General features: G+C 41.3%; 2 protein-coding genes across 2 annotated transcripts; both read left to right on the top strand.

The window, feature by feature from the left end:
- The first annotated feature begins 2,572 nt into the window (after window positions 1–2,572).
- LOC134485936 (zinc finger CCCH domain-containing protein 11A-like) lies at window positions 2,573–6,679 on the top strand. Its single transcript, XM_063282906.1, has one exon. It carries the CDS (start codon window positions 2,634–2,636, stop codon window positions 5,013–5,015), a length of 2,382 nt encoding a protein of 793 aa, XP_063138976.1. The 5' UTR covers window positions 2,573–2,633; the 3' UTR covers window positions 5,016–6,679.
- Window positions 6,680–8,774: 2,095 nt separating this feature from the next.
- Window positions 8,775–9,857, top strand: LOC120101040 (TD and POZ domain-containing protein 2-like). Its single transcript, XM_039103932.2, has one exon. It carries the CDS (start codon window positions 8,775–8,777, stop codon window positions 9,855–9,857), a length of 1,083 nt encoding a protein of 360 aa, XP_038959860.2.
- The last annotated feature ends 4,708 nt before the right edge of the window (window positions 9,858–14,565 follow it).

Genomic DNA, 14,565 nt, shown 5'->3' on the forward strand with positions numbered 1-14,565 from the left:
TATTGAAGAAGAAGACCTGATACTTCAAACCTTGTTGACTAGGTAAGTACTGGCTTTAGCCATTGTTGGGTAGCTGGACCTCACCCTTAAATTTTTCTCATATATCCAGTTTCTACTCATACAGACAAACATTCTGTTCATCCTCTAGAGGCCTCTGACTAACATAACAAGTTTGAAATCAGAATGTAGAACATTTTTGAAACCCATTGATAGGTCGACATTACATCTGTTTTGTTTTATGAAAATTGAGCCAGGATAGATTTGTTAGGACTAGGTATTATGTGGGTTGGAGGGTTGCACTTTCAGGCCCATCCTGAAGTATCCTTTCCCCCAGGGTTACCAGCCATTGTATAGAATATAGTTTATTATATGGTTTAGATGTAGTTTATTTTTAATATAGATAGTACAGATAGATGATAGATCAGTAGGTAGTTGGATATACAAATACTATTATATACATACATATGAGGAGACTGTGTGAGTCAGAGAGGGAGGAAGACAAAAAGAGAGAGAAAAAGAAACAGAAATGCTGGCCAGGAACACGTGGAGAAAGAGGGAGAATGGGGAAAGGGGGAAAGAGATAGAGATAGGGGTTAAAGAATCAGGGAGATTAGGAGTAGGAGAATGAGAGAGTAGGAAGGGGGCTAGCAGCCTTTTTATAGTGAGTCATGTGTATCTGTCTTTTGCCAGGTTATTGTTAGGTGGAGCCTAGGAGGAATGCTAAAATTCCATCATTATGAATTAATTTAAAGTTAGAGGAATAATTTGATAGAAACTATGGTGGAACAGGAATAGGTTCATCATGATCTTTAACTACTTCTTGCAGACTTTGGAATGACATGTCTCTGGGAAAACAAAGAAAATGTGGATGTTGTTGATCCAGTCTTAGGAAAGTTGACTGTTTCCTTGCTATCAAGGGTCTGTGGAACCATTTGTAGGTACTATGAGCAGGTCCATTTGAAGAGTCTCTATCTGTGAAAGTAGATTGGAGCATGTAGCTTGCTCCTCTAGAACTGTCATGAATATTGATTATGAGTAAATTCTTGAACCTGACATGATTTTGAAACATTATGTGTGCGAGGCTGGGGTGTGGAGGTGGATTTAATAGTAATCGTAGTAGATTATATATAGTATAGACTAAAGTTAAGTGTATTTGGGAGAAAAGAATTTTTCTTAGCTGTACATTTGAAACCCTTAGTTCTTGTTGGTTTGGATGAGGAACATTCCAATCCCAGGGAACAGGAGAGGAATCTCACCCTCTGGAATAGGTTACAAGTGGGAATTAGGCTCTGATTGACAGGTTACTTATGCAGATGCAGTCTAATTGGTTTGTGGGATGTAGGTCTTATTGTGTTTCTTGGAGCTTATATGATTACAGAAGAGATAGATAGATTCGTTAACAGAGTGAGTAGTCTTTAAGATGAACTTAGGGATGACAAAACCTTTCCAGGAACAGAAAGAAGCAAGAAGGGCTTTTACTTCTGTCTGGGAGACTGAATGTATATAAATTTAGTATAATGGGAAATATTTTTAGGTATGTATTGAAAAGAAAATTAAAGGACCTTGAATATTTGACAACATTTTGAAGATAATTGATCATATAGTTTAGCATGAGTATATCTGAATATGCGTATCCGTTGTCCTGAAGCCTGTGACTCATGCAAGCCTTTCTGAAATCTGGTAGTCTTAACTAGTTAATGAATGACTACTGAGGTAATAAGGTGGTAGATTACCTTGGCTAAGGATGTAGACATATGTTTTCTAGTTGTAGTTATCTTAGCTACAAATGCAGTCAGAAAGTTGAAAAACATGAATTTTAATCTAGATGTCATTAATTAAAATGTCAGAGGTTAGTCAATAGTCTACTATCTAGACAGTTTTCCCAGGTCCCTGTGGTCCATCACAACTCAGCCAGAGATAGTGCAGTCATTAGGCCCAGTAGAGGAGAAGATTTTTCCTGTGGAGTAGGAACTTTGGAAAAAATGACTCATCTTGTCCTAGGCAATATGAGACATTTAACACTCTTGTATCCTCAGTTTGACAGCAGTGTAGGCTGATATCTGGCAGCAGCAAGGCAACTGAGCACTGTTTCTCAGTGGTTCTCATACCACAATCTAGGCAGTCTTGTGAGGATGCCTATTTCTTCTCAGAGACCTTGGTGGGTGCGGGTGGGGCAGCTGTAACTGCTATCCATGGGATTCTCTGTCCTAATAACTTTAAACATGTAAGGTTACATTTAGCAGATTTCTGAAAAGATTGATAGTGAATATCTATTAAGCATACGAGTTATGGAATCATTAATGCTGTGATCTTAAGTTTTTACTGCTGTAAATCTTTAAATTAATATTAAATAAAGATTTACCAAGTCAGGATAGAAATTAGAGATTCTCAGTCTTCTGCTAGCAGTGTTCAGGTGAGGATATAGCACTCTCAGCCCCTCCTGCACCGTGTCTGCCTGAATGATAACGGACTGAAACACTGAACGTGATTTACGTTTTAAAGACGATTTCTGTGGTTGAGTTGTCATTGGAAGAATAAGTCCACTTCAAGAGTACTTGGAGCTGGTCTTCACCTCGAGGAAGCAGTGGCTTATTATTCCAGGAAGCCACTTTTGGCCTGAGAATTTACCCAGTATGCCTAATCAGGGAGAAGACTGCTATTTTTATTTCTATTCTACATGCACCAAAGGTGACAGCTGCCCATTCCGTCACTGTGAAGCTGCACTAGGAAATGAAACTGTTTGCACACTATGGCAGGAAGGTCGTTGTTTTCGACAGGTGTGCAGATTTCGCCACATGGAAATTGACAAAAAACGAAGTGAAATTCCTTGTTATTGGGAAAACCAGCCAATGGGATGTCAAAAATTAAATTGCGCTTTCCATCACAACAGAAGTCGTTATGTCGATGGACTGTTCCTACCTCCAAGCAAAACTGTGTTACCCACTGTGCCTGAGTCACAAGAAGAGGAAGTAAAGACGAGCCAGCTCATGGTTCAACAGAACAAATTGTCTGTTCAGTCCAACCCCTGCCCTCAGCTGCGGAGCGTGATGAAAGTGGAGAGTTCGGAAAACGTTCCCAGCCCCACACACCCGCCTGTCGTGATCAATGCTGCCGATGATGATGAAGATGACGACGATCAGTTTTCTGAGGAGGGTGATGAGAGCAAAACACCTGCCCTGCAGCCAACAACGGACGCCCATAATGGACTACGAGTGGCCTCTACCCGCAAACCTGGAGCCAGCTTAAAGCCAGGTGACTCTTTGAATTTTGGAATAAAAACGCTTGAGGAAATTAAATCAAAGAAAATGAAGGAAAAATCCAAGAAGCAAGGTGAAGGCTCCTCGGGAATGTCCAGTGTTTTACATCAGCCTCAGCCCAATCCAGGCCCTGAGAAGGAGAATGTTCGGACTGTGGTGAGAACCGTAACTCTGTCAAGCAAACAAGAAGAGCCCTTGATTAGACTGAGTCTTACTGAGAGACTGGGGAAACGAAAACTTCCAGGAGGTGGTGACAATGATCCCCCATTAAAGCGAAGTCTTGCACAGAGACTGGGAAAAAAAGTGGAAGCACCAGAAACTAACATTGATAAAGCACCAAAGAAAGAGAGAGTTAATAAAACTGGTGAGATCCATGTTAAGACACTGGAAGAAATTCTTCTTGAAAGAGCCAATCAGAAACGTGGAGAATTGCAAACTAAACTAAAGACAGAAGAACCTTCAGGAGCTGAGGATTCTCCATCAGGAACAAAAAGTTCTTCAGTGCGGATCAAAACCTTCTCTGAGGTCCTGGCTGAAAAGAAACATCGGCAGCAGGAAATGGAAAGACAGAAATCCAAAAAGGATACAAGTTGCCTCATGCTAACAGAAGATTCTGAAGTGAAAAAGACTGTGAGCCTGCCGACTGTTGCTGTTAGCAAAGGACAGCTTGAGGAGGAGCCTGCAGGCAGAGCCAGGCCTATGCAGGAGGTGCATATTAAGATGCTAGAGGAAATTAAGCTGGAAAAGGCCCTGAGGGTGCAGCAAAGCGCTGAGAGGAGTGGCAGCTCCCGGCCTCAAGCGGAGGCTGCCCCAGTGGCCAAGAGGCTGCTGCGCATCACCAAGAGATCAGGTACAAGAGAAGAGAAAAAACTTGAACTTGAGGACAATGGTGGCGCTCCCTCTCAGAGCAGTGTGACTAAGATGGGAGTTAGTGAGACTTCAGATGAGACCATAAGTGATCCCACAAAACTTCCAGTCAACAGATGTGACATTGTCAAAGAGAAACACACACAGAGACAGCAGGAGAGAGGAGCGTCACAAAAGGAGAAGCCAGCCTTGGCATCTGTGCGGACAGATGAGGCTTCTTACTATACCCGAGTGGTGGGGAAGCCGGTGCTCACTGCTGTATCGGGCGTCACTCGGCACCTGGCAAAACGGCTCCCCACCGAGTCATCCCAGAAAGGGGAGGTGGAGACCTCCGGGATTGGAGACTCAATACTGCACGTGAAGTGTGCGGCACAGACTCTGGAGAAAAGGGGTAAAGCCAAGCCCAAAGTAAATGTGAAGCCATCTGTGGTCAAGGTTGTCTCAGCCCCCAAATTGGCTCCTAAGCGCAAGGCTGTGGAGGTGCACTCTGCTGTCATCGCAGCTGTGAAGCCGCTCAGCTCCAGCAGTGTCCTGCAGGAAAGCCCCGCCAAGAAAGCAGCCGTGGCTGTTGGCCCACTCCTCTCTGAGGATAAATCCGTCACCATGTCTGAGACAGAAAAACCGAAAGACAGTTCTGCGCTGTCTTCAGCCCAAGCTTCTTCAGAACCCTTGCTCCCCGAAGGCTCTGGCCCTTCCTCATCCCAGATGGCAAAGAAACCTCGCCGGCTGAGCTCGGCCTCCACAGGAAAGCCTCCACTCTCCGTGGAAGATGACTTTGAGAAACTAATATGGGAAATTTCAGGGGGCAAATTAGAAGCTGAGATTGACTTGGATCCTGGGAAAGATGAAGACGACCTTCTGCTTGAGCTCTCAGAGATGATTGACAGCTGAAGGGGGACAGTGAGGACACTTAAAAAAAAAAAACCTTCACCCAAAACTGGACTTACTTTTATCTATTTACCTGAGGTGATAATTTCCTTAAGTCTCAAATTTTACCTAAATCAAAAGTATACCTCTGAAGTACCTGTGTGTGTCCTCCCTGGGGTCGGATCTTTTACATCCCTTGATAACCGTTTTGTCCATTCAATGCCATTGTTCAGCATCCTTGAGAAGAAAGTTCTGTAATGCCCTTCTCTCCACATGGGACTGAGCTCCAAATGAAACGGTGCACGAGAACTCAGTGGTCCTTGAGGTGTTTGTCAGTGTGGGCTAGCTTCCCCTGCTGTATTTATTTATGTATTGTCTTAATTTTATCAGAGTTTAAAATGAAGACGGCTGCTAACCATTGTGGACCAAATGTCATGCTACCACTAAACAAAAGACCCACTCAGTCTGTGTAAAATCGTATGTCTTTTTAAAGGTATTTGGAGATTCATCTAAGCTTTAAAGAGGGCCAGGCAGCTTGAGCACCTGAGATGCGGACATAACTCTGGACCGGTTCTGTTGTGTCAGCTGCTCTATGGCCTCTGAAGAGCAATAGCTAATTTATTACTACTGTAATTTTTTAAAGGCTTTAAAGTGCCTCAGGGGTCCCCTGAAACTACGTTTCTATTTCTGGGGTTCCCTGGATTCTTTATAAGAGATGGTGACATGACTAGAAATTCTTTTTTTAGTATGAAAATTGTTCCTTCAATACCTTTATCTTACTGGCATTGAATTATCAGAGACAGAAAATTGGTAATTTTTTTAATTTCTAACTCTCCCAGGAAACTCCTCTTGCCTAGTATTTATTTGATGTGCTTTAACCATGGGAGGAGGGGAAAACCTCAAGCTGCCAGTGTTGATCAACAGACTGTACCAATACACGGGGCTGTACTGGCTTAGGGACGGCAAGATGCTCTGGGGTGTATTGGATACCTCCAGTTTCTTCATTTCCGGATTGAGTTTTCTTTTCTTAATGTTGGTCTTCATAATCACCTCGAGGTTTAGACTTGTGAAGGAACAAGTCTGTTGAGGATAATAGTCTTGAAATGAGACACTGTACAGAACTGGAAGAAGGAAAGGAAAGACTCGTTCATTGTGATACTTTGTGTGGGTGGCCAGTTTGTTTCTCGTAGGGAAGTCCTGGATCACCTGTCATGTTGGCTCCTAAGGAACTGCTGTTGTAAGCGGCTCACCAAGAGTTGAAGTTCATGTAGCCTTGTTGGGAATATGGAAAAGGAAGAAAGCCACAGGACTGCCAATTCAGTCGGGAAGATCTGGATGATTCTGCACATGCACAAATGACTTGAAGTTTCTGTATAGACACTTGTACCAATCCATCTTCAGCTGACTGAATGTTGTATGATAGCCCTTCTCCAAAGCAGAGGTGGAAGGTTCTGGTTTCACCACACATTTATAAACACATTTCCTTTTTTGAATTGGCCTATAGATTGTAGGTCTCTTTTGTATATAACCTCTATTCTTTTGCTTTAAAAAAAAAAAGTCTGTTCATATTTAATGCCCTGTATTAGTCAATGATTTGTGTTCAACATTATTTGAACCATTTGCCATTAACGAAAGAGAAATACTTATTTGTGTTTTAAATAAAACTGATATAGGAAAAAAAAAAGAAATTAGAGATTCTAAGGCTGTTCTAATATAAGGAAGCACTGTTTAAGTAAGTGCCTATAGCAAATACGGTAGATGGCCAAGGGTCTGTCATTAACTAAGATGGCACTGAAGCTACAACCAGTCATATGATCTGCCTTAGATAAGATGGTGCTGAAACAATAGAATAGGAAAACTTTACCTGCCCACAACAAAGATGGCAGTCACTCAGCGGACTGCCCTTAATGAAGATGGTGCTGAAGCTACACCTCTGTCTGAAGGAAAGTCACAGCTTTGTTATATCTTGAAATTGGCAGAAATGGCTGTGTATCAGCAAAAAAAAAGAGAGAAAAACACAAAGAGATAAATGGGCATGTGTTCTTTGAGGGATAAGTGGTCTTTCCTTTCCCTGTGGTCATTCATCCTCTATTGCTGAATGCAGAGCAGACTGTTTGACCTGTTCTCGTGGCATCTCAGCTGTCACATCTGGTTTAGAGCTGCTAAAGACTTTCTAGTGTTTTTATAGTAAAAATATCAACTATTATCTGTATTTATTGTCATCTGTGAGACTTTCTCCCTCTACCTGTCGACCTAGGCTTAGAGCTTAAAGCTTCCAGACTCTTAGTCTATTCTAGGCCTAGAGAAAATTTAGCCTCTGAAACTTATAGGTGAATAAGTCACTCCTATTTAGTTTTTTCTGAGGTCTGGATGGGTAGTTTAAAACTCTTCTCCATTGTACCTGATTCAATCTGAATTATTTCAGTTTTTCCTGAGCTGCTCTTCTTTGCCTCATACTAACTTTCACCAACTATTATACTCTTCTGGCTCCTTTCTTGTTCTCTGAATCATTCTGTCTTTCCCTGTGTCTCCATTTCTCTCTCTTCAACCTGTCTCTGAAAAACTCTCCCGGAAAAACTGCCTCCCCTCTTACTTTTCTCTCTGTACTGGTTTCTTTTCCTTCATTATTTATTTAGTTTTTTACATCCCAAATGTTACCCCATTCCAGTTTATCCTTGCAGAGTTCTTCACCACTCCCTTCCCCCAAATAACAGACAGGAGTCTATCTGACAAAACTCATAGCAGTTTCTTTATTTTCTTTTCTACCTCAGGCACCCCCACCTCTCACCACCCCAATGCACACAGTCATGAAACAACATTTTGGTGGTGAAGGAGTACCAAATGTCTTCCTGTTTTGACTACTGTGGACTTAAGTAACCTATAAAGCTGGAGGGGATGCCTTTTAATAGTTTTTGGCTTAAGTTGAAGTAGATAGATCCAGCTCATCTACAGACTCTTTTGGTAGAAAAACACACCTTTAATCTGAGTCTAGAAGACACACCATTAACTGGGCCCACTTCTATTGCAGGCCTATAAAAATACATAGAAGAAGGAAGCTGTGAGTCTGCCTGCTTGCTCTCATTTTACTAGCAAGCTCATTTCTTCACTGGCATCCGAACCTAATTCTGCAGGATTCTTTTTAATTCTGAAGAGGACCTGAGACTTCCAACTTGTGGAATAAGTAAGTATTGACATTAGACGACTTTATATTAGTTTCACTTCTGCCTACAGATTTTTCTCATAAAACCACTTATTATTTATATAGAGAAATTTATCCCTTATGTTTAGTAGAGGACCCTGATTAGTACAACACAGTTGAAATGATAGTGTTTACACATTTCCAAACAGTTCCAAAGTTGGATACAATAGTCAAAACCAGTTAACATTGACCTAAGATTCAATAAACATCCACAGAGATATATAGAACCAAGGTAGGTTTGGTGGGGGTAGTGGAGACTGAGAGAGACACGAACACTGAAAGACAGAGACATACAGACACAAACAAACAAGGAGAGAGAGAGAGAGAGAGAGAGAGAGAGAGAGAGAGAGAGAGAGAGAGAGATTTAACAGTCATAGAGGGTCTGTTTTATCTTTGGTAGAACAAATATGAAAACCTACAGAACCTACATAGAAATAGACATTTCCAAGTATATAAAAGGGGAAATTTAGCAGAAAATGAAAATAAAATCTAAATGGTATCTATAATTGTATCTTACAAGGACTGAGTAAATTCTATTACTTTCTTTCAGATCAACTTTAACCTCCAAACTACCTCCAGAAGACATGTCAGGGGACCTGGAAGCCAAGATCTGTGGCTACACACATATCAGTGTTCAGAGATTCTGCTACAAGTGGACCATTAGCAACTTTTCATTTTGCATGGATGGAATTTGGGAAAATATTACAAGCCCAGAGTTCTCATTAGAGGCCAATGAAGAAGTAAAATGGTGTTTGAGAATATTCCCAAATGGTGTTGATGAAGAAAGCAAAGATTACCTGTCTGTTTCCCTGCGTTTGCACAGTTGTCCAAAGAGCCCAGTTTTGGCAAAGGTGCACTTCTGGATCATAAATGCCCAAGGAGAGAAACATCAAATTAAAGAGATCCCAAATATTTTAAGCTTTAGTCCAAAACAACAATGGGGATTGAGGAAGTTCATCCTTCGAGATTTCCTCCTCTCCCTTAGGCATTGGCTTCTCCCTGAAGACCAGCTCATCCTGTGTTGTAAGGTGTTCATAGTAGGACCCTCCTTTAGCACACCTGGACATAACATGACACCTGCAAACAAGGATCCAACGCAGAAGCTTGCTGATGACATAGGAGAGCTGTGGGAATATTCCCTCTTCACAGACTGCAGCCTGGTGTTAGCTGGCCAGGAATTCAGAGCTCACAAGGCCATTCTAGCAGCTCGCTCTCCAGTTTTCAGAGCCATGTTTGAACATGAAATGCTGGAGAGCCTAACAAACCGCGTGGAGATCCATGACATTCACCTGCAAGTCTTTAAGGAAATGATGGACTTCATTTACACAGGGAAGGCACCACACCTCCACAGCCACTCAATGGCCACTGATTTGTTGGCAGCTGCTGACATGTATGACCTGCAGGACTTTAAGGTCATGTGTGAGGATTCCCTGTGCAGGAACCTCAGTGTGAAGAATGCTGTACCAACTCTGATCCTGGCTGACCTCCACAGCACAGAGCACCTGAAGACTAGGGTCATGGATTTCATTATACTTCATGCTTCTGAAGTCTCTAAGACCTTGGAGTGGAAGTCAATGGTGGAGTCACATCCCCACTTGGTGGAGGAAGCATTTCTCTCCCTGGCTTCTATACAGTGTTTTTCCTCGGAGCCTTCACTCAAACACTGAAAGATATTTTAGGAGCTTGACAGATATGACCGACACCTGGTTTCTAACAGCTACACCTAGTGTTTTTAACAATGACTTCTGTTTAGATTACAGTTTTGCTGGAACATTTACAGTGAATCTGGGTCAAGGTAGCATGGTGGCTATGGATTTCATACAGCTGTAATATTTCAAAATGGTGTGTGAGGAAAGGGCAGCACTAGGGTCTTGGACATTCTACCTGGCATCTATCCTGTTGATGTTGTCTTATTCTTGTCTGATGTCTTGGAACTGGCATTCAACTGGCCTGAAGCAGAGCCTAACTGACTTTCTTTGGAGAAACCTGTTTGCATTGGACTGAACAGTATAGGTGACCTAACTTGTATGCATTAACTGACATGTAAAGTTTTCCACCTAATTCATGTGTATTATCTATCTGCAAATAAAAATTCTTTCAACTTTACTGTATTTGTCCTCTTAATTGCCAGTTGCCTTATTGTTCTAATTAAGACTTCAATTCTTGTATTGAGTCTACTTAAGAGAATGAGAAACCTTGACTTACCTTTGCTTTTGTATACTGGATTTGAGTTTCTCCCCATTTAAGTTGATCTTGATACGGGATTCTTCTATATTACCATTATTATATTTAGCCATATAATCTCTGTGCCAATCTCTGGAGAAGTTTTATCATTAAGGGATCACTTCCTAAAGTCCATCTCCTGATCCAGTTTAATGATCATGTTTGCTTTTTCTTTGTTTCCTTTTGTTTTGCTTTTTTCTTTCCGTTAGTTTATGTGGTCAATTGAATTTTATTGATTTTTGTATATTGAACCACCCTTACTCACCTTGAGATAAAGCCTACTTTGGTTTTGTTAATGATATTTTTAATGTGTTCTTGTAATTATTTAATGATTATGTTTGCATGAGTCCATAAGTTAAATTGATTCGTGTTTTACATATCAGTGTAACTGTAGTCTATCATAAAATAGAGTGGGAAATATTCCTTCTTTTTTTATTTTGTGAAATGATTTGAGGAATATATGCCATAACACCTCTTAGTTTAGCAGGTGAAAATTATGGTCCTGGGCATTTTTTAATGGGGAGTTTTTAATGGCTGCTGCTATACTTTGATGCCTTTGATTTGGTGCACACATAGTGAGAATTTAAATGGCAGCTTAGGCATTTTTAATTTGATGAGTATTAGTGTCCTTACCTAATATGAGTTCAACACACATTCATGCCATACTGCCCAGAGGGATTGACTCTACTATGACCTTACTCCTCTAGTCATCTGAACACCCAGATGTACAGGGGAGACAGTTTGTGTCCTATGTACCATTGACCAGTAATAACCTTTATAATTGGAAGTTATAGTCCTCCTCCCTCCATTTTCAAAAAGACCCTCAGATCCCCTAGGTCTTTTAGATTCAATCATGTTGACTCATAAACCCACCTTGGATGACTGTCAACAACAGTTCCATGTTCTTTTCACAACTGAAGAAAGTGAGAGAATTGTTGGAGAAGCTTGGAAATTGGTTCCAGAGGTAAATGGTCTGCCCACACAAGTCCAGGCAAATATTGATACAGCCTTAACTTTGACCATACCCAACTGGGATTTTAAGGCTGTTGAAGGTAGGGAGAATATAAGTGTCTACTACCAGATTCTGTTGGATGAGCCTCAGGGAAGCTTCAATCAAGTTGGCCTATAAATTTGCCTATGGTAACCAGGTGAAATAATGAGAGCTCTACAGAATATTTAAAAAGAATTGTTTGACCCATAAGATTTACATTCTCTCAGACCCAGAAATGAGAGAAAATTGTCAGTGGGAAGCTTGGCTTTTTTTTTCAACAAACAGACCCTGATATCTGTCAGGAACTTCAGTGCCTGGATTGTTTTGCTGGTAAGCAACGTTCTATAACTTTATATAAGAAGAGCGATATTACTGATAGCCTTGTGGCTCAGCTCCATTCCATGCCCTGGGTAAACTTAAAGAAGGAGGGGAAAGCCAGATAGTTTTTGGTGGGCATAGGGCACAAAATTCTGTCTTTTAACAAGCACTGGGACTAATTTTAAGTAAAAAAAATATGGGTACAGGGGCAATAGCCACCACGACGTATCCAGGTCTAGCCAAAGAAAGATTGATTTTGTAATAAATCGGATTCATTCATGGTTATTTCTGAATGTCCATACTCCCAGATGGAAAACATTTCTTCACCAAAAAGGAGCACAGTTCCATTTTGACCCAGAGGGTGTGAAAGTGCTGGATAAAATATTTCCATTTGTGATGATTTGCATATGCTTTGCCCAGGGACTCTCACTATTGGAAGGCATGGCCTTGTTGGAGGAAGTGTGTCATCGTGGGGTTGGGATTGGATGACCTCCTACTAGTTACTTGAGGATGCTGAGTGTGTTCCTGGCTTCCTTTGGGTAAAGATGTAGAACTCAGCTCCTCCTGCACCATGCCTGCCTGGATATTGTGATGCTGCCATGCTCCCTCATTGATGATAATGGACTGAACCTTGGAAACTGTTAGCCAGCTCCAAATAATTGTTGTCATTTATAAAGCTTACATTGGTCATGGTGTCTGTTTACAGCAATATGACCCTAACTAGGATAGATGTTGGTACCAGGAGCTGGGTATTGTGATAGGGCTGACCAAGATTTTGTTAGGGGGAATATAGATGTGGCGACTTTGGATTTGGAAAGCCATATAATGTTTTAAATGGCGCTTAATCGAACATCTTAGTAGAAATGGGGAAGATTTTGTTTCTGAGAGTAATTTGAATTGTGCAGGCCTGGCCCCAGAGGTTTTAGAGAATTTCTGTATCTGCTATAAAGGCTGCTTGTGTGGTATTTTGGTGAAGAATGTGGCCACTTTTTGCCCGTATCTGAAATGTCTGCCTGAGGTTAAGGTGAAGAGATTTAGATTAATTTCCTTGCAAAAGAAAGACTCAAAACAGCCTAGTGTAACTTCTCTTGTACGGTTACTAAAATTCACTGTTACGAAGAGCATTTTAATGAGAAAAGGAAGTTTAAAAAGGAGGAAACAAATTATGTGATTCGAGTATTAAAGGGATACCAGGAAGTAAAATGGAGTTGAATCCTGTGTTCAAGGATATTAAGTTTAATTAAGGAAGTAATGACCTTGGAGCAAGATCCCACTCAACTAAGTTAGCTCCAGGCAACCTACTACAAACCTTTAATCCTAGTAGGCAAAGACAAGCAGAACTCTGATTTCAAGGCCAGACTAGAGCAGAGCAAGTTCTAGGTGAGGCCAAGCTTAAATACAGGTGTGGTGGTACACACTTTTAATCCCAGGAGACTGGCATATAGATGTCTAAATTCATGGTCAATCTACAGAGCAATATCCAGGACAGCCAAGTTTAGACAGTGAAGGAGTTAGAAAAGTGGAGGCTAGTGATAGTATAATAGAGTAAGGGGTCCATGTTCCAGTTCCTGCAAGCAGAACTGAGCAGATTTAGCCATGTGTCTCTGGCTTTATATTTAAGAGGAGAAGAAGAGAATTGATGCTGATGAAATAAAGTATCATAGTTTCATCGATATGAGAAACAAAGCTGTATAAACAAGGTTTTGAGAAATATATCTGGTGGTCAGGATGCCTATAACAAACTTATGACCTTTCTGAGAGATACATCTGATGTCAGGATGCCAAGTGATATGATGTAGTTTCGGTGATCAAAGTATTGAGTCAAGAATGACCAGGCCTCACAGACCAAGGCCAAGCTAATTAGGACAAAACAAAAACAAATGTTCTCAGAAAGACTCCTTACCCCTCCTTGTGGTAAGTTCTGAGAACGACCAAAGATGCCATGTTGACCCTGCCAGACCACCCAGTTCAACTCCACCACAAGGGATATGCCAACTTAACCCTTTCCCAGTGATTCACCAAGGCCAATCATAGCACTGGATGAGGAAAATATCTAACTGAGGCAAGAACTGCCCCTTGAGCAGGATAGACAATACCTGACAAGATCTTTTGTCCTGTGTACCACCAATGAGAATAAGCCAGCTAACACTGTTGCTGAAGTCTGTCCTCTGTAATGAATAAAAGTTGTGTGCTTTTTGGGTTCGGGTTGCCTCTCCCTACAACCCAACACATGTGGATTAAAACCTTATACCCTTAGGCTATTGCACTTGTCACTTAGTCAATCTGTGCTCTGTGGGTGGCACTCCTGGGGTAAGGCCACTATAGGGTCTTACAACATTTTGGTGCATTGGCCCAAAATCATGCTACCCTAGACCACAATAGGTGAAGAGATCAGAGGTAAGCTCGAGCAATTCTACAACTGATAGAGGGCTTATATCCAAAATATAAAAAGAACTCAAGAAGTTAGACCGCAGGCAATCAAATAACCCTACTAAAAATGGGGTTCAGATGAAAAGAAAGAATTCAGAGCTGAGGAATGCCAAATGGCTGAGAAACACCTAAAGAAATGTTCAACATCTTTAGTCATAAGGGAAATGGAAATCAAAAAAACCCTGAGATTTCACCTCACACCAGTGAGAATGGCTAAGATCAAAAACTCAGGTGACAGCAAATGCTGGAGAGAATATGGAGAAAGAGGAACACTCCTCCATTGTTGATGGGATTCCAGACTGGTACAACCATTCTGGAAATCAGTCTGGAGGTTCCTCAGTAAATTGGACATTCCACTTCCTGAGGACCCAGCTATTCTTCTCTTGCACGTATACCCAAAAGATGCCCCAACA

This window comes from Rattus norvegicus, chromosome 2 (genome assembly GCF_036323735.1).
Source record: "Rattus norvegicus strain BN/NHsdMcwi chromosome 2, GRCr8, whole genome shotgun sequence".
Taxonomy (NCBI): Eukaryota; Metazoa; Chordata; class Mammalia; order Rodentia; family Muridae; genus Rattus; species Rattus norvegicus.